The sequence below is a fragment of the Amblyraja radiata genome, chromosome 3, assembly GCF_010909765.2.
Source record: "Amblyraja radiata isolate CabotCenter1 chromosome 3, sAmbRad1.1.pri, whole genome shotgun sequence".
In the NCBI taxonomy this organism is placed as follows: domain Eukaryota; kingdom Metazoa; phylum Chordata; class Chondrichthyes; order Rajiformes; family Rajidae; genus Amblyraja; species Amblyraja radiata.
Window position 1 is genome coordinate 111,535,756 of NC_045958.1, and position 24,268 is coordinate 111,560,023.

At 47.5% G+C, this 24,268-nt stretch overlaps 1 protein-coding gene across 1 annotated transcript in view; it reads right to left on the reverse strand.

Moving 5' to 3' along the window:
• The window catches only part of cmya5 (cardiomyopathy associated 5), an 82,326-nt gene extending 59,064 nt beyond the window's left edge, over nt 1-23,262 (reverse strand). The window contains exons 1-2 of the mRNA XM_033018589.1: nt 23,012-23,262; nt 2,458-6,886 (exon numbers count right to left, since the gene is read on the reverse strand). Of these exons, the coding sequence (XP_032874480.1) occupies nt 2,458-6,886; nt 23,012-23,130 (4,548 nt within the window). The 5' untranslated portion in view covers nt 23,131-23,262. The remainder of the gene's footprint in view (nt 1-2,457; nt 6,887-23,011) is intronic.
• Between the last annotated feature and the right edge of the window lie 1,006 nt (nt 23,263-24,268).

Here is a 24,268-nt window from a genome sequence, read left to right on the forward strand (position 1 = left end):
GCGTTTGGCCCGCATCCCTCTAAACCTGTTCTATCCATGTACCTGTTCAAATGTGTTTTAAACTCTATGACAGTCCCTGCCTCAACTACCTCCTCCGCCATTCGTTTCATACAGCCACCACCCTTTGTGTGAATGAGGTGGCCCTCAGTCTCCTATTAAACCTCTCTCCCCTCGCCTTAAACCTGCATCCTCCACAAGATGTATTTTTATTCCTTATTGATCACCATTCAACCAATGCTGCTTCCAGCAAGACATTTAAAATATCAATAGCAGGAACAAGACTATGCAAGGAATAATCAGACATTAAATAATTTTGTTTAGTTTACACCATTAGTATTAGATAATTGCAGAGATTTGTGGACATAGTCCAGTCCATCACATAGAAACATAGAAAATAGGTGCAGGAGGAGGCCATTCGGCCATTCGAGCCAGCACCGCCATTCATTATGATCATGGTTGATCGTCCCCTATCAATAACCTGTGCCTGCCTTCTCCCCATGTCCTTTTACTCCACTAGCCCCTAGAGCTCTATCTAACTCTCTCTTAAACCCATCCAGTGACTTGACCTCCACTGCCCTCTGTAGCAGGGAATTCCACATTCACAACTCTCTGGGTGAAAAAGTTTTTTCCCACCTCAGTCTTAAATGACCTCCCCTTTATTCTAAGACTGTGGCCCCTGGTTCTGGACTCGCCCAACCTCCCTTCCATCGACTCCATCTACACATCATGCTGCCTCGGCAAGGCCAGCAGCGTAATCAAGGACCAGTCTCACCCCAGTCACTCCCTCTTCTCCCCTCTCCCATCAGGCAAGAGGAACAGAAGTGTGAAAACACGCCCACCTCCAGATTCAGGGTCAATTCCTTCCCAGCTGGTAGCAGGCAACTGAACTGTCGTCTCGCCAGCGAGAGTGTGGTCTGGCCTACTATCTACCTCATTAGAGACCTTTGAACTGTCTTTAATCACACTTTACAGGACTTTATCTTGCACTGAATGATGTACCCTTTATATGTGCACTGTGGGCGGCATCACTGAAATAATGTATCGTGTTTTCTTTCACTGGATAGCATGCAAACAAAAGCTTTTCATTGTATGTCGGTACGCGTGACAATAATAAACTAACCACTCAACTAAACTAACCATCTTTTGGTTCCAACTCAACAGCGAGGTCAGGGGATATGGGGTGGATGCAGGTACAGCAGGCAGTGAAGAAAGCGAATGGCATGTTGGCCTTTATTACAAGAGGAATCAAATATAGGAGCAAAGAGGTCCTTCTGCAGTTGTACAGGGCCCTAGAGAGACCACACCTGGAGTATTGTGTGCAGTTTTGGTCCCCTAATTTGAGGAAGGACATTCTTGCTATTGTGGGAGTGCAGCGTAGGTTTACAAGGTTAATTCCCGGGATGGCGGGACTGTCATAGGCTGAGAGAATGGAGCAGCTGGGCTTGTACTCTCTGGAGTTTAGAAGGATGAGAGGCAATCTCATTGAAACATATAAGATTGTTAAGGGCTTGGACACGCTAGAGGCAGGAAACATGTTCCCGATGTTGGGGGAATCCAGAACCAGGGGCCACAGTTTAAGAATAAGGGGTAAGCCATTTAGAACGGAGACGAGGAAACACTTTTTCTCACAGAGAGTGGTGAGTCTGTGGAATTCTCTGCCTCAGAGGGCAGTGAAGGCAGGTTCTCTGGATGCTTTCAAGAGAGAGCTAGATAGGGCTCTTAAAAATAGCGGAGTCAGGGGATATGGGGAGAAGGCAGGAACGGGTTACTGATTGGGGATGATCAGCCATGATCACATTGAATGGCGGTGCTGGCTCGAAGGGCCGAATGGCCTACTCCTGCACCTATTGTCTATTTGTTTAAGAAGGCACTGCAGATGCTGGAAAATCGAAGGTAGACTAAAACGCTGGAGAAACTCAGCGGGGAAGGCAGCATCTATGGATAGAAGGAAATAGGCAACGTTTCGTGTCGAGACTCTTCTTCATCTTTTTGATCATTTGATATGGTATGGCACAAGTTTGCTTAACCTTAACCAAGTACCACAGAGTATGTTTTGTACCATAAGGCTGCAATTTGGAACAAATGCTTCAGTGTGAGAGATGATCTAAAAGTAAGTTTTATTTTTATTTTTTAATTGAACCAAAGGACATAGGTTTTAAGATGAGGGGGAAAAGATTTAATAAGAACCTGAGAGAATTTTTTCACACATAGGCAGGTGGGTGTATGGAACAAGCAGCCAGAGGAGGTAGTTGAGGCTGGTACTATCGCAATGTTTAAGAAATATTTAAACATGTACGTGGATAAGACAGATTTAGAGAGATATGGGCCAAACGCAGGCAGGTGGGACGAGTGTAGATGGGACATGTTGGTTGGTGTGGACAAGATGGGCTGAAGGGCCTGTAAAACACGCTGTAAAACTCTATGACTCATCGAGTCTATAAAAAGGAAGTTACTTACTTTAACTTTCACCACAGCGGTATCTATTGCTATGACATCATGATCTTGATGTTCCCCGAACAGCTTATCGATTGCAAAAATAGGAAAGCCGCAGGTAACGCAGTAAGTGTCTGCTGACTTTGCTGGTCTCGGTGTGATTAGCTCTTCAGCATCTTCCCCCTTTGTCGTTTGGACATTCAATTCTTCAGTCTCTTTTTGATTAATTTCTTCCACTTCCTTGTCTACAATTTCCAGATCATCGAGGCATGGGTGGCTATTTTCATCCTCGATAATGTTCACATCTTCCGGTAGAATAAAATCCGTGGATTCCTCCTCTGTATCTTTCGCCAGTAGATTCACTTGGTCTTCATGAAGATGCGTTTCAATGTTATCATCTGCTTGATCATGGATAATATCTTGATGGTAGTGCTCTTGGGGAGGCTTCACGCCATGATCTTCTATTTTGCTGATCGTTCCATGAGGATCTTCCTCAGTTGGAATATCTTCAAAGATCTGCCTTGAATCTTGTTCGTAGGTGAAAACGTCAGGAAGTATTGTGTGCGTCGGCACCTCAGTTGTCTCACATTCGCCCTGTAGCAGCAGCACAAAGTCATCGGCCAGGCGTCTTCCCTCCTGCAATTCTCCGGCAAGATCGGGGATCATTTCATCATCATTGACTTCTGATGTCGTCACATCATTCTTTCCTCGTGAAACTCCTTCATCCACAGGCTTTCCTTGGCTTTCCGTTTCAAGGCCGGTCTTTTCCTTTGACGTGCTTTCAACTGTCTGTAGATCCATTACTTCAGCTTGTAGCCTTCCCATTGCATCGCTAGCTCCAGTTGTTTCCGTTGACTCTGTACATAGTTGCTCACCTTCCAGGCTGACACTTTTGTAGACCTCTTCACCCATCGTGTGAACAGTGTCCCCATCTTCTTCGGTCAACATCTGTGGAGCTAGTTCTTCAGTCACTAACATGGGCTCATCTTCACTTATTTGATCGTATGCCTTGTGTTGAATAGTTATGGGCTCTCCAAGCCCTTCCTGGTCAGCTTCCTGCTCCAACTCAGCTTCGTCTTCCACTTCAGATCCTTCTTCAGATCCTCCTTGTTCACCAGACTGTTCCTCCTTCGATATCTCAAGTTCAGTCGGACAAACCGGTGTTTTGTCCTTGGATATACATTCCAGGGTATCTTTCATTTCCAGCGTTGCCACGGCATTAACATCCTCTAATCCTGGTTCACTGGAGAGGACTCCATACTCTTCAAATGAATGGTTTATGTTGGCAAGATGCCCTGTATCTGAATGCTCTTCAACATCTGAGGAGATTGACATTATGTCTTCTGCGTGAAAGGTTTCCTCAGGAGGTGACACGTGAGTGGCCTGTACTTCTTCACTTGACATCTCGTTAAAATTCTCTTCCTTCATCTCAATTGCCGACCCTGCTTCCTCTGATACTTGTATGGACGGAGGCTCGGACACAGCCTTCTGAGCTTCATCTTCTTCCTTCGGCTCTTCTTCCCCCGCTTGTTGTACCTCCGCTGCTTTTTCAGAATCTCTCTCCCGCCCTGGGACTCCTGCCTCGTCCACGTCTATCGCAGGAAACTGGTCGTGGTTTTCTGTAAACAGCCTTTTGGCACCAATTGCAACGGCTAGCGGCTGTCCACTCTCGCCCACAGGCGCCCACTGCGGCGCCACTCGGCTCATAGACTCCAGGATATCGTCCTTCAGGACGTACTTCTCGAAGTACAAGCCGTTGCCCTCCTCCGTGTCGGACGACTGGCAGGGGAAGGAAAATTCAGGGTTGCTGCCGTCCTCGTCTGACTGCTCGTTGTTTTGTTCCCTCCGGCCCTTCGCTTCCTCGTACAGATCTTTGTAATAAAAGGCCAGGGCAGGCGGCTCCTCCAGGAGGGCGATATCGATCAGCTTGGTTGAGATCGGGAAGTCGTGGGAGCGCGATAGGATGCCTTCCGTCGTGTCGAACAGCAAAGAACCTGCTTCCTTCTGATAAAATGCCCCGGCATTATTATTGGCATCTTCTTGCTCGCTTCCACGGGATGTCTTGGGCGTGCGCGCTTGTACAGATAAGTCCGTCCTTCCATAGTTTTCCGCTCCGTCCAGAATGCAGCTGCCAGCATTTCCAGACATGTCGAACTCGTCAAAATTAAAAAGCTTCGTATCCTCGGAGCTCGGCCCGTTATCTCGATTTGTCACGGAGGGATTTTCCAACCCCGGAGCCAGCGTTTCTAGCGACCAATCTTCTGTTGCAACGATCTCGATGGGCACCAGCTCGTCCACCAAGGTGTATTTTTCAAAATAGTCGACCTCCTTGCTTCTGCTCTTCGTGGAGGCCGTGGCAACCGCAGTGGATTGCTCGGCTGAGGTGGAATTGGGAGCTGCCTCGGTGGAAGGATTGGGTGTCTGGGATGGCAGGGAATTGGACTCAATCCCATGGGAAGGATTGGAGCCATTTGCTTGGGAAGGATTGGATCCAAATTCATGGGAGGGGTTCGACTCATTCCCATGTGTAGGATTGGTTCCAATCCCATCGGAAGGATTTGACCCGACCAAATTGGAAGTAGGCCCAGCTACCTGAAAATGATCAGAATGTTCCACGGATGAAGGTTTGGATTTCCCAATGGTGAAAGGATTGTGGTTCCATGAAATCAAAGGGTTGCTATGCTGTGGGGGACCCAGCAATCTCAGTGAGTTTTCATCTTCAAAGTCTTTCCTTTTGATAATGGGATTGGCTTGCAAATATGTCAGGTTTTTCTGCATGTTGCTACACGCCTCTTGGTCCACTGAATGATAGCTTGCTGGAGCAATGATGTTGAGTATTTCCGAGCCTTCAGCCACAATGTTGAAAGCCGCCCTCTGAATCTCCCTGTCTGTTTCACCGTGTAATTTCCCCGCCGCATCTTCCAGCCCTACTAACAACGAGTGGCGATCTTTCTCCCCCGCTCTGCACATGCCGTGAAAGGATCCGTTCAGATCCACGTCCAGCGCTTCCAAAAGATCCGGATTCGCCCTCGAGTAAAACAGTTTGTCACTTATCTTCGCTTCTTGTCTTGCTGAATGATGCGGGGTTTCCCAATCTACACAATTCCCAAGAGCAGGAGCCAAAGATGAATGTTGCAAATCTCCATCTAGAGCTTCCACACCCTCATCTTTGATGACTGGTACAAAATTGTCCACGTCTTTACAACCGACTCCCAATTCTGCATTTGCCAGAGGCTCGATAAGTTCGGACTGGGAGGTGGTGGAAGCCCCTCGATGTTCGATTTCTGGATGTGTCATTGGGGGAGTCTGACCCTCATGTATCACAACTTCTTGCTTGCGTGGAAAATGATGTGGCACTGCTTTCTTTAACGTTAGTCCAGTCGGACTTCTGTTTAAATACGAGGCATGCTCTAGTGCAGCAGATGCTACTTCTAAACCTACACCTTCTGGGATAGATGTTTCATGACACGAGGATGAACCAGTAACGCCACGCGTTTGCAACTCACCCTTGCCTGTACAAATTGTCCCATTTGCTGTCGCCGCCTTGCTTGGTGACAAAACGTACTCTGTGCCTTTACAAGTCTCCTTTGAACGTGAAACCCTCATCGGCTTTGGACTGGTTTCTGACGGCAGTCTTGAATCGCTCCTTTCATGCAATGCTGAACTAAGTCCCGTGTCTGAGAAACGTTTCGGAGCTTGGGATTCACCCGGCTCTCGTGAGAGTTTTGCTGGAGAGATATTAAGGTGTTGTTCGGGTGTTGTTGAAAATAAATTGTTTAAACGGCTATCCCCCGGCGTGGCACTTTGCTCATTCGGACTCACAGTGTCAAGGTGGCGTTTCTTTCGACAATGTACTGGGGCGTGTGGTCGGATGTCCTCTTCCACGGACACAGGTAGATGACGGCTCACATTTCCATCCTCGTAGGATTTTCCTGCTATTTTCGGTAATGTCGGTCCATGTTCCAATGGTGACTCAGACCGTCCTTCCGATTCATTCGAATCCTTCACCAGTCTTGAATTTGTCACGCTGTCCATTGCAGCTCCTAATATCACGGCTGGTTCAGCTGTCCCTGCGTGTCCCCTTGCAACACACACATTATTTCTGGGTATCTTCACAGCATCTCCGGGCCTCGGCTCCGCTGCCTCAACGCGACGCTTCCCAGACTTATCCCTTTTACTGCTCCGATGTCCATTCGCAGCCGAAGACCGAGTCAACTGGTCCGTTATAAAGATGACTTTTCCCGGGGGGAAGGGGAGAGTGTTGCTTTCCACGCTGTTGGCATCGGACACGGTGCTTTCTGATGCCCATGGGGTGGAACACCGGCTACTAGAGACCGTCTCCCATATAATCCCACTGTCCTCACCCTGAACGGTCAGCATTGTGAAGGAGGAACTGGACATAATGCAATTCACTTTAGGTTTCACCGACTTGTCTGTCGTGACATCCTTCAGGCTATCAGAGAAGAAGCAGAACAAAGTTGTAAGGCAGACTTGCAACGTACATTCCCAAACCATTTCACATACATACTGTAAATGAATCACCATTAACTCCTCCATTTGTGACCCTTTATGCATTTTCACAAACATACTTGACCCTTTGGGATACATGTCTACATCTAAATAGATAGATAGATGGAGAGAGACAGAGAGACAGAGACAGAGACCGACACAGACAGACAGACACAGACAGAGACGGAGACAGAGAGACGGAGACAGAGAGACGGAGACAGAGAGACGGAGACAGAGAGACGGAGACAGAGAGACGGAGATGGAGAGACAGACAGAGAGACAGACAGAGAGAGGGAGAGAGACAGAGACAGAGAGACGGAGAGAGATAGACGGAGAGAGATAGACGGAGAGAGATAGAGAGACAGACAGAGAGACAGTGAGACAGAGAGAGACAGAGTGAGACAGAGTGAGACAGAGAGAGACAGAGAGAGACAGAGAGAGACAGAGAGAGAGGAGTGTCAGAACTTTTGTCCCCAGGGTGAACATGTCCAACCATAGCTATAAGGTGAGAGGGGGAAAGATGAATGGAGATGTGCGCACCATTATCAGGGGTAGTGGTGGAGACAGATGCGATAGTGGCGTTTATGAGGCTTTTAACTAGGCACATGGAGATGCAGGAATAGAGGTATATGAATCATACAGGCAGGTGAGATCAGTTTAACTAGGCATTGGGTCTGGCACATACATTATGAGCTGAAGAACATGTTCTTTTGCTGTTCTATGTTCTATGATAAAACTAGTCACTGCATCAATTGTGCACCATTGTCAGTTTTAAGAACATACAATGTAATGCATTTTGTCTAGTATTATCTGTTTACAAAATTTTGCTAATTGAAAAATTTTCCAGGAATGCATCCCCTTCACAAGTTGTGGAATAGTTGTACAAATCTCCGCTGTGGCACACTGATATCATGTTGAGCAGCATCCTATAGAATAAAATACTTTTATCCAGAGTAGGGAAATCAAGAGGACATCGGTTTGAGGTCAGATGGGGAACTGTTTGTTCGAAATCAGAGTGGCAACGTTTTCCACACGGAGGGAGGTGAGTATAATTTTATATGTTTCTATAAGATCCCCCCTCACCCTTCTAAACTCCAGTGAATACAATCCTAGTCTTTTCAATTCTTCCTCATATGACAGTCCCGCCATCCCAGGGATCAATCTCGTAAACCCACGCTGCACTGCCTCAATCACAAGGATGTCATTCCTCAAATTAGGAGACCAAAACTGTACACAATACTCCAGATGTGGTCTTTCCAGAGCCCTATACAACTGCAAAAGAACCTCTCTACTCCTATACTGAAATCCTCTTGTTATGAAGGCCAACATTCCATTAGCTTTCTTCACTGCCTGCTGTACCTGCATGCCAACTTTTAGTGACTTGTGTACAAGGACACTCAGGTCTCGCTGCACCTCCCCCTTACCTAACCTAACCTCATTGAGATAATAATCTGCCCCCTTGTTTTTGCCGCCAAAGTGGATAACCTCACATTTATCTATATTATACTGCATCTGCCACGCATCTGCCCACTCACTCAACCTGTCCAGGTCACACTGCAACCTCCTAACATCCTCTTCACAGTTCGCACTGCCACCCAGCTTTGTGTCATCCGCAAACTTGCTAGTGTTGCTCCTAATTCCCTCTTCCAAATCATTAATATATATGGTAAACATTTGCGGCCCCAACATCGAGCCTTACGTCTAGATACACTACATCCACTGGCTCCCCTTCATCCATTTTACTTGTCACATCCTCAAAAAATTCCAGAAGATTAGTCAAGCATGATTTTCCTTTCATAAATCCATGCTGACTTGGACTAATCCTTTTACTGCTATCCAAATGCCCCATTATTACCTCTTTCCCACCACCGAAGTCAGGCTAACTGGTCTGTAATTCCCCATTTTCTCTCCCGCTCCTTTCTTGAAAAGTGAGATAACATTAGCTATCCTCCAATCCACAGGAACTGATCCTGAATCTATTGAACATTGGAAAATGATCACCAATGCGTCCACTATTTCTAGAGCCACCTCCCTGAGGACCCTGGGATGCAGTCTATCAGGCCCTGGGGATTTATCATCCTTCAGTCCCATTAGACTACCCAACACCATTTCCTGCCTAATGTGGATTTCCTTCAGTTCCTCTGTCACCCCAGATCCTCTGGCCACTACTATATTAGGAAGATTGTTTGTGTCCTCCTTAGTGAAGACAGATCCAAAGTACCTGTTCGTCTGCCATTTCCTTGTTCCCCATAATAATTTCACCCGTGTCTGCCTTCAAGGGACCCACATTTGATTTTGCTACTCTTTTCCCCTTAACATATCTAAAGAAGCTTTTACTGTCCTTCTTTATATTCCTGGCCAGCTTCCCTTCGTACTTCATCTTTTCAGCCCGTATAGCCCGTTTTGTTTCCTTCTGTTGTCCTATGAAAGTTTCCCAATCCTCTGGCTTCCGGCTACTCTTTGCTGAGTTATACATCTTTTTTTTCCGTTTTATTCTATCCCTAACTTCTCTTGTCAGCCACGGTTGCCTCCTACTCCCCTTGGAAGCTTTCTTCCTTTTTTGAATGAAATGATCCTGTGTCTTCCAGATTATGCCCAGAAATTCCTGCCATTGCTGTTCCACCATCATTCCTGCTAGGATCCCTTTCCAGTCTACCTTGGCCAGCTCCTCTCTCATGCCTTCATAGTCCCCTTTGTTCAACTGCATCACTGACACTTCCGATTTAACCTTCTCCTTCTCAAATTGCAGATTAAAACTAACCATATTATGATCACTACCTCCCTGCCTGTCCCACTTAGGTGACTTTTTGGGCGAGTGCAGGAGGACCTGCACGAGGTGTTCCCGCATTCTGGGAACTAGTCGCGGCCTCAGTATGGTCGCCGTAAATTTTTCAACATGTTGAAAATTTTTCTGTGACCAAAAATTGGTCGCCATGGAGAAAATCGGTACTTTTGTAGTCGTAGGTGCAGTTGTAGAGGGGTCGCCATGTAGTTATGGTAGTCGAGGTAGTCTTAGGTAGTTTTAGTTAATCGCCTTTGCTGACCGGGCATTTTCATTGTCTCATTGGGAAAAAAAAACGTAAGCACGAGTTTTCAGAACCAAGGATAACCGACCGGTAATGTTAAATGTCCGCCAAACTTCACAGCTGTGTATCTCTGGCTTATTAAAAGTTGTCTGGCTTCTTAAAAGTGTCTCCACTCCTTCTCCTTCTCTTTTAAAGGACTTACCGTAAACTGTATTAGCCATCTTAACCTTCCTGTTCATCGCGGTGTGTATCTGTATCACCTTGGCGTTGCACCGTGTGAATTTCAGACAGCGCTCCCCCGCTTTCCCTAGCCCCCACTTTTGCGATGTGTTTGTGTGTGTGTGTGTGTTCCACTCTGACACTTGCCGTTCCAATTCCCGGTTTTTCAAGCGAGTGCCAGTGAATTGACGGTCGCCGGCAGTCCGTTGAGAAATCGCCTAAGTGGGACAGGTCCTTTAGGCTTGTGGGCAGAAGGGCCTGTTCCTGTGCTCTACTGTTCTATGGTCTGAAGGGCAGGTCGTCCAAAGCCTTTATCTACCCCAGCTAGGTGTTGCAGTATTTGAACCCATAAACGGGCAGCAAATGTTGAAGGAAACCTGAGCATACATCGGCATGTGTCGGCGAGGCCAAGCGTAGACCTGCCGATCGTGTCGCTGAACACCTCCATTCAGTCCACCTCGGTCAACGTGATCTCCCGGTTGCCAAGCACTTTAACTCCCCCTCCCATTCCCACACTGACCTTTCTGTCCTGGGCCTCCTCCATTGTCAGAGTGAGGCCCAGCGCAAATTGGAGGAACAGCACCTCATATTGTGCTTGGCAGCTTAAAACCACGGTGGTACTAATGTTGATTTCCCTAATTTCATGTAACCCCTGCAGTTCTTTACACCAAAGATAGACTTAAAAAGCTGTAGTAACTCAGTGGGACAGGCAGCATTGCTGGAGAGAAGGAACGGATGATATTTTGGGTCGAGACTCTTCTTCAGTCTGGAGAAGGGTCTCGACCCGAAACGTCACCCATTCCTTTCCAGAGATGATGCCTGTCCCGCTGAGTTACTCCAGCTTTTTATGTCTATTATCATTGTCTAACAAGAAACACAGAACTGCAGTTGCTGGTTAATGCACAAAAGGACATGAAATGCTGGAGTAACCCAGCAGGTCAGGCAGCATCACTGGATAGGAGACGTTTTGGGTCGGGACCCTGTTTCATTCTCTGAGTGTGGGCCTGGAATAATTATGTGTATTTGTCCGAGTCTACCCTATTTAACCTTCTGCTGGGTCTGTCCCACTTAGGCGATTTTTCAGGCGACTGCATGCGACTGTCAAGTTGCCCACAGTCGCCTGAAAAACTGGCAACTGGAACGGCGACTGTCAGAGTGGAACACACACACACAAACACATCGCAAAGGTGGGGGACAGGGCAAGCTGTCTGAAATTCACATGGTGCAAAGCCAAGGTGATACAGACACACACCGCGATGAACAGGAAGGTTGGCGCTGTAATTAAGACGGCTAAAGCACAGTGTATGGTAAATCCTTTATAGGGGGAGGGGGGAGGATGAAGGAGAGGAGGCAACTTTTAAGAAGCCAGAGATACACGGCTGTGAAGCTCGGCAGACATTTAACATTATCAGTCGGTTACCCTTGGTTCTGAAAACTACTGCTTACCTTTTCTTTCCCCAATGAGCCAATGAAATTAACCGGTCAGCACCGGCTACAACCTACAAGAACCTACGAGAACCTTCGACCTCCTGGCGACCCATTAGGACCTCCATGTGACCCACATACGGCACGAGAGTTCTCGCTGCTCTCCATGGCGGCTTCATTCTAGTCGCCGCTAAATTTTCAACATGTTGAAAAATTCACGGCGTCCATAATGAGGCCGCGACGAGTTCCCAGAATGTGGGAACTCCTCACGACCATGAAGGCGACTCCCCGGCAACCACCCGCGAACATGTGGCGACTTCATAGTCTCCTGCAGTCGCCTAAGTGGGACAGGACCATAAGAATTCTTTGTTTAGTTTAGTTTAGAGATACAGCACCGAAACAGGCCATCCGACCCTCCGAGTCCGCGCCGACCAGCGATCCCCGCACACTAACACTATCCTGTACGCAGTGTGGAAGAAAACCAAAGATGTCGGAGCAGACTCACGCGGTCACGGTGAGAACATACAAACTCCGTACAGACAGCACCCGTAGTCGGGATCGAACCTGCATCTCGGGGGCTGAAAGCACTGTAATGGGCCTGTCCCACTTAGGCAATTTTGTAAGCGACTGCCAGCAACGACCACATTGAAATTCACCGAAGTCGGCACTGGCGACAACCTACGTCACCTGTCGACAACTGACGACATCCTGGCGACACACTACGACTTCCTGGCGACAACCTACGACAGCACCTACATCAAGCTACGCTCAGTTGGCTCAAACCCAAGGTCGCCACATGAAATAACGTGTGTAATGTCACCTGACTACAACCTAGGTTAACCTGGCGACAACTACGACAGCACCTACGCCAGGAGAAGTCAAGCTACGCTCATTGGCGTCAAACCCATTGTCGCCGACCGTCTCCGAAAATGTTTCAACATGTTGATAATCCAGCGGCGACCTGAAAGACGCTACGACTCTTTGGGCGACTGAGGAGACTACTCACGACCATACAGGTGACACCCCGGCAACCATGTGGCGACCGCACAGTCTCCAGTAGTCGCATTTGCTTCACACCTGTGCACACGTTCCAGTTCTTGCAAAGGATCTCAGTCACAACCTTGCCTGCAAGATACACTTTCTATTTTCCAGATTTCTAGTACCTGCAATATTTTGCCTTTCACCCAGTATCCTGGTTTCTTTGTAAACGAATACTATTTAAAAACAGTAATCCCCTTAGTTCTCAAGAAACCTCCCCTCAGCAAGTTCAATACCAGCTGTAGAGTGCATGTGCCCTTTCGTCTTATTTCAGATACTCGTTTAACTCGTCAAGTATAAGTTTATTGTCATATCATAGAATCACACAGTGTGGAAACTCTTCAACACAACTTGCCCGCATCGACCAACATGCCCCGTCTACACGAGTCCCACCTGCCTGCATTTGGCCCATATCTTTAAACCTATCCTATCCACGTACTACATTTTCTTAAACTTCTTAAGTTTCTTAAACTTTGCGGTAGTACCCGTCTCATCTACCTCCTCCTGTGGCTCGTTCCACACACTCACCACCCTTTGTGTGAAAAGGTTACCCATTATCCTGACAGACAGGAAGCAGCATGTGAGGCTGGGAAAGCACATCTCGGACCCGCAGACCCTCAGCATAGGAGCACCGCAAGGCTGCGTACTCTCCCCTCTCCTCTACACCAACGACTGCACCTCCACAGTCTCCTCTGTCAAGCTTCTCAAGTTTTCGGACAACACAACCCTGATTGGACTGATCCAGGATGGGGAGGAATCTGCCTAGAGACAGGAAGTGATACAGCTGGCGTCCTGGTACTATCGCAACCTAAGATCCTATAGCGGAGCAAGATAGACCACTCCTGCTAAATGCAATGGGCTGACGTGCGGTGAGCAATGGAACGGAACGTGGGCCTTTTTTTCATCCATTTCAGTAACCCGACCCGACTCGCAGTGAAATCAACGTTGCAGGGGAACAGTTTGTGTTAATAAATTAAAATTCTGAAAATGAGGAGAAGATTTTTACCAAATAACTTTTATTTTTGCGAGGATGTTTCCGTAACCGGCTTCCGTCTCCGCACTATTATCCTATGGGATCTTTGGTGCGGAGATGGAAGCCGGTTACGGAAAAGGGGCCGAAAATTACCCATGAATCTGCCCATGACCGTACTACGTCTTGCATGCTATAGGATCTTTGAGCGCAACAACCTGGAGCTCAATGCTCTTAAGACAGTGGAATTGATTGTAGACTTTAGGAGAGCTCCCCCTCCCCTCACCCCACTCACCATCAACAACACCACAGTCACATCTGTGGAGTATTTTAAGTTCCTGGGTACCATCATCTCCAAGGACCTTAAGTGGGGGGCTACCATCGACTCCACAGTCAAAAAGGCACAACAGAGGATGTGCTTCCTACAGCAGCTGAGGAAGCACAATCTGCCACAGGCAATGATGGTCCAATTCTACACGGCCATCGTAGAGTCTGTCCTCACCTTCTCCATCATGGTCTGGTTTGGCTCAGCCACCAAGCACGAAACCTGGAGGCTGCAGCGAATCGTCCGATCAGCTGAGAAGGTTGTTGGCTGCAACCTTCCCTCCATTGACGAACTGTACACTGCAAGGGCCAGGAAGTGAGCGGGCAAGATCATCTCTGACCCCTCTCACCCTGGCCACAAACTCTTTGAATCACTTCCCTCTGGAAGGCGACTCCGGACTGTCAAAGCTGCCACAGCCAGACATAAAAACAGTTTTTTTTCCATGAGTAGTAGCTCTACTCAATAACCAAAAATCTGTTGTCTCCTTTTGCTCTGGTATTTTATTTAATTCACATGTTTAATTGACAATGTTTTATTGTTAATATTTAATGTTTTATGTGTCATTCCTAACTGTCACTGTATGTCATGTTGTCACTTGCTTCCGGTCATGTTCCGGAACCTGGGCAATAGTTTTCAGTCTCCTATACGACCTTCCCGATAGCAAGAATGAAATGAGAGCGTGGCCAGGGACCAGGGTGGTGTGGGTCTCTGATGATGCTGGCTGCCTTTTTGAGGCAGCGATTCCTAGACATCCCTTCAATGATCAGTACCCGTGATGGACTAGACAGTGTCCACCATTCTTTGTAACCTTCTTTATTCCTGCACAGTCAAGATGCCAAACCAGGCTGTGATCCAACCAGTCTATATGCTCTCTACTGTACGCTGGAGAGGTTCAAGGGAGTATTAGTCAGCATACCAAACCGCCCCAATCTTTGAAAGAGGTGGAGGCGTTGATAGGCGCAGGACAGATCTTCAGTGTATTGTATCTGGGACAGTTGGAAATATCGTTAATGCCACCCTGGCCATTCCATTTCCTCTCTGGGAGAAGATGCAGGAGCTCACAATACAATACAATACAATACAATTTATTGTCATTTCAGCCTCAGCCGTATAGATTTGGACCATCATTGCCTGTTTCCACAGCCATACAAACAAAGACAATTCCTAGACATACACACAATTCCATTTACACAAACATCCATCACAGTGAACCCACTGTGATGGAAGGCAAAGGCTTTTCTCTCCCCTGTTCTCCATGACTCTCCCGATGTCGAAGCCCCAGGCGGGCGATGCTAAGTCCCATGGCCATTTTAGGCCGTGCCGGGCGATTTACGGCCCCGCTCCCGGTCTAAAAGTCACAAAGTTGGAGCCCCCGGCAGGCGCTGTAATGTCCCACGGCCATGAAGCCGCGCCGGGCGATGTACGGCCCCGCTCTGGGTCGTTCCAACCCCGCGACACGGGCTGGAGAAGTCTCGTTGCGGGAGCTCCGGGAAGCGGTCTCTCTCTCCCCCCGGACCCGCGAGCTCCCGATGTCCCAGTCCACCGGACCTGCAGCTGGAGCCTCCGAGCCCCAGGAGTCGAGTCGCAGCAGCGAGTCACCACCGCTCCCCACGCTCCGATGCCGGCCAGCCCCACGATGGTAAGTCCGCAGCTCCGCAGGCTCCGTGACTGGAGCCCCCGGGTCGTTCAGGCTGGAGGCCGCTCCACGGTGCTAGGCCCCAACGACAACGGAGACCCGATAAGGAAAAGGTCGGGTCTCCCGTACAGGGAAGAGATTTTAAACAGTTTCCCCCTTTTCCCCCCGCCCCCCACATATACACATTTAAAACCAGTATTAAAAAACATCAACACTACATTTAACTAGACAAAATTTTTTTAAAAAGTCCAGGCACTCAGCTTTGAGGAGGCACACTTCTCAACGTCACCTACTCTTTTCCTCCAGAGATGCTGCCTGACCCACTGTTTAACAGCATTTTATGCCACCCTCAACCAACCATCTCTTTTTCACCCCCTTCCCTCCCAGAGGTGCGTGCTGCCTTGTACTCTAATGGGCCTGTCCCACTCGGGCGTCATTTACAAGTCACGCGGTGGCGCGCAAAGGTTTCGTGAATCCCAAATCCTGGGGGGGGGGGGGGGGGGGGGGTGCATCAGGTGCGCGTCACATCGTGCATCGTGACACGTAAATGATGTCGCGTAAATGGCACGCAAATGACACAAATCTGGGACAGCCCCTTTACTTCTACCAAATTCAATTATCTTTGCACCATTCTGCTGTTTTCCATTCATCATTGTCTTTATTGTTGTATTTGTCATGATCATTTATTCTGCATAGAATGAGCTTCACGCGAACAAGGAATTTCATTGCACCCTGATGTATATCATAATGAACTAATCTGACTATATACACATACATGCACTGACACGATAGACACGAAATGCTGGAGTAGAACAATCAGCGGGTGTCAGGCAGTATTTCTGGAAAAAAAGGTGCAGGTGACGTTTCGGGTTGCAAACGTTCAGTCTGAAGGATAGTTCCCACCCGAGATGATCCTCCAATGATGCTGCCTGACCCGCTGGTTACTCCAGAATTTAGTCTCTATCTTCGGTATAAACCAGCATCTGCAGTTCCTCCCTTAACTGACATCCCTAAAGAGATGTTGCTGCAACTTGAGCAAAAAGATACATCTAGGCTTCCTTGTACTGTTGCATTTCGAGCCAAGGTAGCCTAAAGCAAACGATAAAGGGAGGGTTCAAGTTCAATAGACTTTTAAGTTGTTGCTAAACTTAGACTGTTTACTACTGCCGTGTGAAATGGCAAGAAAGAATTCACCAAAAGCATACGTGACCTCGAATGAAAGTTGAGAGGGAGGCAATACGTCACCATTGAAACGTTCCGTGCGCTGATGGGTCCTGAATCAAAGCCATACCCACCCATATGAAGCGCTGGCTGAAGATTGTAATTATTTTTGACACGATTCTCTGACCCATGTAACGTAGGATATCAGGTGTGGGTTCATTTGCAACAAAAGATCAGTATGGGTCAGAGAGAGTTTTCAACAATAATCAAAATCGAGACTAAAGGGAATTTATCCTGAAAACAGAAACCGGGACAGATTTAGTCGTAGATCACACATATTACAGCCTGGAGATACACTGTGACGCATGTTTTGGGGGAAGCAATAAAATGTTATGAAGTAGTGGCGCAGCAGTAGAGTTGTTGCCTCACAGCGCTTGCAGCGCCAGAGACCCGGGTTCGATCCCGACTACGGGTGCTGTCTGCATGGAGTTTGTACAGTACGTTCTCCCCGTGGCCTGCATGGGTTTTCTCCGAGATCTTCGGTTTCCTCCCACACTCCAAAGACGTACAGGTCTGTAGGTTAATTGGCTTGGTGTAAGTGTAATTTGCCCCAAGTGTGTGTAGGGTAGTGTTAATGTGTGGGCATCGCTGGTCAGCGCAGACTCAGTGGTTCTGCCTTGTATCTCTAAACTAAACTAAAGTAGTCAGCCAGCAATAATTGGCCAATGGAAATCTGAAATATGTAGCGATCAACATAGCTCTATTTTGTGAAACATCCTTGCGTATGTGGCTTTTGTTACAGCCGCCCATCACATTTACCGTAGTCTTTCCCTGGTTTTCTTTGCTTTAAAAATGTGGATAAATGAAAAGACATCTGAATGAGACAGAACTGGTCAAATGTCATTCAACTGCTTCAATGTTGATGTAATACGGGCTGTGGGCCGCTGCGGGCGTGGCTGGCTCGTCGCAGCACCGACAACCCGCCTGGAGAGGGAAGCCACCGAGACCAGTCATTGCTCTTGCCCGAGGACCAGAGAACTGGAGAGGAAGGGGCAGAAAGTCAGCGACGGACATTTGAACACAGGGCCGGTCAGTCGGATGAAAGGGGCTCGGCCCAAAACGTCACCTTTTCCTTTCCTCCAGAGGTGGTACTCTGGAATTCTCTGCCACAGAAGGTAGTTGAGGCCAGTTCATTGGCTATATTTAAGAGGGAGTTAAATGTGGCCCTTGTGGCTAAAGGGATCAGGGGGTATGGAGAGGGCAGGTACAGGATACTGAGTTGGATGATCAGCCATGATCACAATGAATCGCGGTGCAGGCTCGAAGGGCCGAATGGCCTACTCCTGCACCTATTTTCTATGTTTCTATGTTACCTGTCCCACTGAATTACTCCAGCATTTTGTGCCTATATCTGTGGGCGGTAAGAAGGTCCGGGGGGGGGGGTCTCACCTTCCGTGCCCTCAAGGTTGGCTGCGGGGGGTGCTCCCGGGGCACAAAGGGTGAAGGTGGCCGGGTGCGGAGAGGGATGATGGTATGCTGGACGATTCCGATGGAGCTGATGGCAGCAATGAGCCTTTATGGCCAGCAGCAGCTGGGCCTTTGCTAATAATATAATAATAATGGATGGGATTTATATAGCGCCTTTCTAATACTCAAGGCGCTTTACATCGCATTATTCATTCACTCCTCAGTCACACTCGGTGGTGGTTAGCTACTTCTGTAGCCACAGCTGCCCTGGGGCAGACTGACGGAAGCGTGGCTGCCAATCTGCGCCTACGGCCCCTCCGACCACCACCAATCACTCACACTCACACATTCACACACATTCACACATAATAGTGCCAAGACCTGGTGACTCTAATGCATATGGACTTAGTGGGCTGTTTCTATGCATTCTGTACTTAATCTGGGATTGTACTCATGTATAATAATAATTGTACTGAACTATATGCAAAAAAAGAAAGTCAATGTGCATTGGTAACATGGGATAATAATAGAGAACCATTGAACACTCGTCAGGGGGTAGTTAACCTGTGGAACTCAGCGGGTGCAGCAGCATCTATGGAGCGAAGGAAATAGGCAACGTTTCGGGCCGAAACCCTGAAGGGTTTCGGCCCGAAACTTTGCCTATTTCCTTCGCTCCATAGATGCTGCTGCACCCGCTGAGTTTCTCCAGCATTTTTGTGTACCTTCGATTTTCCAGCATCTGCAGTTCCTTCTTAAACAACCTGTGGAACTCATTGCCACAGAGGGCTGTGGAGGCCAAGTCACTGGACATTCTTAAGGCAGAGATAGACAAGTTCTTCATTAGAACGGGTGCCAAGCGTTATGGGGAGAAGGCAGGAGAATGGGATTAGGAGGCAGAGATTAGCCATGATTGAATGGCGGAGTAGACTCGATGGGCCTAATTGTACTCCTATAACTTGCAAATTGAGCGCTGGTGGACATCGGTAGCGGGGAACGCAGAGATCCAGTTATACTTGATGTGCCTTCTGCAAGAACCACTTGGTACACAGATACCTTGATATCAAGATTCAATGCAAGGGCTGCTGAGTATCCAGTTCAGACGTTGGCAGGGCCTTGTGGCAGAGAAACGTAAACAGAAAATGCCCGACCTAATGAATTCTGACGATGCATCATCCCAGTCTTTCCCTTATCGATGCAAATACTTTCTGTTTTTACCGTATGGTTATTTGGATTAGTAAGTATGCAGATGATACTAAGATAGGTGGTGTTGTGGATAATGAAGTAGATTTTCAAAGTCTACAGAGAGATTTAGGCCATTTGGAAGAGTGGGCTGAAAGATGGCAGATGGAGTTTAATGCTGATAAGTGTGAGGTGCTACATCTTGGGAGGACAAATCAAATTAGGACGTACATGGTAAATGGTAGGGAATTGAGGAATGCAGTTGAACAGAGGGATCTAGGAATAAATGTGCATAGTTCCCTGAAGGTGGAATCTCATGTAGATAGGGTGGTAAAGAAAGCTTTTGGTGTGCTGGCCTTTATAAATCAGAGCATTGAGTATAGAAGTTGGGATGTAATGTTAAAATTGTACAAGGCATTGGTGAGACCAATTCTGGAGTATGGTGTACAATTTTGGTCGCCTAATTATAGGAAGGATGTCAACAAAAATAGAGAGAGTTCAGAGGAGATTTACTAGAATGTTGCCTGGGTTTCAGCAACTAAGTTACAGAGAAAGGTTGAACAAGTTAGGTCTTTATTCTTTGGAGCGCAGAAGGTTAAGGGGGGACTTGATAGAGATCTTTAAAATGATGAGAGGGATAGACAGAGTTGACGTGGATAAGCTTTTCCCATTGAGAGTAGGGAAGATTCAAACAAGAGGACATGACTTCAGAATTAAGGGACAGAAGTTTAGGGGTAACATGAGGGGGAACTTCTTTACTCAGAGAGTGGTAGCTGTGTGGAATGAGCTTCCAGTTGAAGTGGTGGAGGCAGGTTCGATTTTATCATTTAAACATAAATTGGATAGGTATATGGACGGGAAAGGAATGGAGGGTTATGGTCTGAGTGCAGGTAGATGGGACCAGGGGAAAATAAGTGTTCGGCATGGACTTGAAGGGCCGAGATGGCCTGTTTTCCTTGCAGTCATTGTTATATGGTTATATGGTATATTTCCAAACTCCATAAGGTCAGAGCTCCAAGTGCTTTCAAATTCAACTGTTAAATATAATTTCTCAACCAGGTATATGGATAAATAGATAAACTATTGGAGTAACTCAGCAGGTCAGGCAGCAGCATCTCTGGAGAACATCTAAATGGCGTCAAGTTGGGAAAAGGGGAAGTACAACGGGATCTGGGGGTCCTTGTACAACAGTCTATGAAAGTAAGCATGCAGGTACAGCAGGCAGTGAAGAAAGCAAATGCATGTCAGCCTTTATAACAAGAGGAATCGAATATAGGAGCAAAGAGGTCCTTCTGCAGTTGTACAGAGCCCTAGTGAGACCACACTTGGAGTATTGTGTGCAGTTTTGGTCCCCTAATTTGAGGAAAGACATTCTTGCTATTGAGGGAGTGCAGCGTAGGTTTACAAGGTTAATTCCCGGGATGGCGGGACTGTCATATGCTGAGAGAATGGAGCAGCTGGGCTTGTACACTCTGGAGTTTAGAAGGATGAGAGGGATTCTCATTGAAACATATAAGATTGTTAAGGGCTTGGACAGAGGCAGGAAACATGTTCCCGATTTTGGGGGAATCCAGAACCAGGGGCCACAGTTTAAGAATAAGGAGCAAGCCATTTAGAATGGAGACGAAGAAACACTTTTTCTCACAGAGAGTGGTGAGTCTGTGGAATTCTTTGCCTCAGAGGGTGGTGGAAGCCAATTTTCTGTTGCTTTCAAAAGAGAGCTAGATAGGGCTCTTAAAAATAGCGGAGTCATGGGATATGGGGAGGAGGCAGAAACGGGGTACTGATTGGGGATGATCAGTCATGATCACATTGAAGGGCCGAAGGGCCGAATGGCCTCCTCCTGCACCTATTGTCTATTGTCTAACATGGACAGGCGATGTTTCGGGTCAGGACCCTTCTTCAGAAGATGACTTCCAACCCGAAATGTCACCTATCCATGTTCTCCGGAGACGTTGCCGCCCGACCTGCTGAGTTACTCCAGCACTTTGTGTCTGTCTTGGTATAAACCTGCAGTTTCTTGTTATAGGATATGTGGATGGGTCGGGTTTAGAGAGCTATGGGCCAAGTACAGATAAATGGGTCTAGCCCAATCTGCCAACTTGGTCGGCATGGACAAGATGGGCCAAAGAGTCCATTCCCACACTATACATCTCAATGATTATAACTTGTCCACACAAAGGGTGGTGGGTGCATGGAACCAGCTGCCGGAGGACGTAGTCGAGGCAGGGACTACCCCAACCTTTATGAAGCAATCAGACAGGTACATGGCTAGGACAGATTTAGAGGGATCTGGGCCAAATGCAGGCAGGTGGGGTTAGTATAGATGGGCCAAAGGACCTGTTTCCAAGCCGTTTGACTATAACCGTTGGTATCCATCTTATTGGTCTTACGTCCCATTCCCCTACCCCCATTTCCACTCCCCCCCCCCCCCCCCCCATAATAATTTTAATGTAAAATCATGAAAAGTAGCTCTGAATTAAAAGTATTCCCTTCCATTGACTCCATTTGTACCTCGCCCATTTATACATCACGCTGCCTCGGCTAGGCTACCAGCAGAATCAAGGACGAGTCGCATCCCGGCCACTCCCTCTTCTCCCCTCTCCCATCAGGCAAAAGGTACAGAAGTGTGAAAACACACACCTCCAGATTCAGGGACAGTTTCTTTTCGGCTGTTATCAGGCAACTGACCCATCCTACCCCAACCAGAGAACAGCCCTGAATTACTATTTACCTCATCGGAGACCCCCGGACTATCTTTGATTGGACTTTACTATCTTGCACTGACCATTATTCATGTTATTCCCATTATCCTGTATCTGTCCACTGTGAATGGCAAGATTGTAATCATGTATTGTCTTCCCGCTGACCGGTTAGCATGCACCAAAAGCTTTTCACTTTTCACGGTTTGAAGAAGGGTTTCGGCCCGAAACGTTGCCTATTTCCTTCGCTCCATAGATGCTGTTGCACCAGCTGAGTTTCTCCAGCATTTTTGTCTACCTTCGATTTTCCAGCATCTGCAGTTCCTTCTTAAACAGCTTTTCACTGTACCTCAGTACATGTGACAATGAACTAAACCAAACTAGTATAAATTACAACTTTGATCCTAAATACAACAAATATCCATTTGAGAGAGCCTTGAACAAAGACATCTAAAGCATCATACGGCCAGTTGATGTTCAGCTTGTCACTGAGAGATCCTTCTATTAACCTTGTCCTTCGGCTAATTCAACTACCCACCAGAAAGATAAATGACCACAGGAAGGGGTGGTAATATTTTCAATCATATTCTTGCCTGGGAAACACGGCCATGCGACAGACATTCAATTTCATGCAAAATTATTTTGGTTTCAGCAGACAGCGGGTAGGAGGGGCAGAGGGAGTGGATGGTATCTGGTGTCCGAGTCACTTTAAATAGCCCGCACTGCAAACACCGCCACTGCCAAACTCAACTGCGGGCGAAACCGATTTGGAGCTCCCCAGAATCACATTTGATCAGTGGCCCCAGTGAATGATTGCACAGGGCCCGCTATAACTCTGACAGCTTTTAGTCTGAACAACGTCCCGCGGTTAAAGTTGTTACCCTCCCTACCCTCCCCTCTTCCCAATTGCCTTTGTGTCACCTTTCTCCAAGTTCTTCCTCCTCCTCAGCATCCACTTCACACACTTCCTCCTCGAACGAAGACATTTCTGCCCTCAGGGCATCGGCTTGTGCAGAGGTGCAGGCTCCCAGGCTTTCCATGTTCGCCTCCTTCCCCTCTCAGTCACGCCGCCACTTCAACAGGGAGCCTCGCCTCGCAGCCCGGTCATGACGGGTCCCAGCTTCCCTGACTCAGGGTAATCTTTAAATAGCAATGTCACTCGCCAATAAGGACTTCCTTTTTCCTCCTGGGTCCTAAAGCCCACACCAACTCATGTCCAAGACAATTGAGTAGTCAAGTCAAGTCTACTATGTTCTGTTGTGCTGAAGCAAAGAAAGAATTTCATTGTCACTTCAGGGACAAATGACAATAAACTCACTTGTACATGTAAGTCAATTTTATTTCTATAGCACATTTAAAAACAACTCTCGTTGACCAAAGTGCTTTACATTGGTGCAGGTACTAACATGCTACAAACAGTGGTACATAGATCAACAACACATACATAAATACATGCATACAGCGCTCCCTCAGAGGACCTCAAGAAAGGCTTGAGAGTAAAGATGAGTTTTAAGTCTCGACCTAAAAGAGTCGATGAAGGGGTAGTTCTGATGGGAAGAGGGATGCTGTTCCACAGTCTAGGAGCTGCAACCGCAAAAGCGCGGTCGCCCCTGAGCTTATGCCTAGACCGCAGGATGGTCAGTAACCCCAGGTCGGCCGATCTGAGGGACCTGGAGGTGGTGTGGTGGGTAAGCAGATTTTTATTGTAGGTGGAGGCAAGCCCGTTAAGGGCTTTGTAAACAAAGAGGAGCTTGAAATTGATTCAGAACCGCACTGGGTACGTCTTATCCAGCAGGAGAGATCATGGCATTGATGTGAATGAGTTCGCGTGCTCACAATACCAAAGTAAACGAAAAGTGTTTAAGATAGACACAAAGTGCTGGAGTAACTCAGCGGGTCAGGCAGCATCTCTGGAGAAAAGGGCTAGGTGATGTTTCGTGTTGGAACCCTTCTTCAGACTTCATTTAAGTACTTAATTTGTTTGTGCATGATTGGTACCTTCGATTTTCCAGCATCTGCAGTTCCTTCTTAAACAAGATACACAATGCCTCTACTTCCTCAGAAATGTGATGTGTCGCCAATGATTCTTACAAACTCCTGCAGATGCACCATAGCAAGCACACTGTCGCATCATAGCTTGGTTTGCGAGCAGCGCTGACCAAATCAAATTGAAATTGC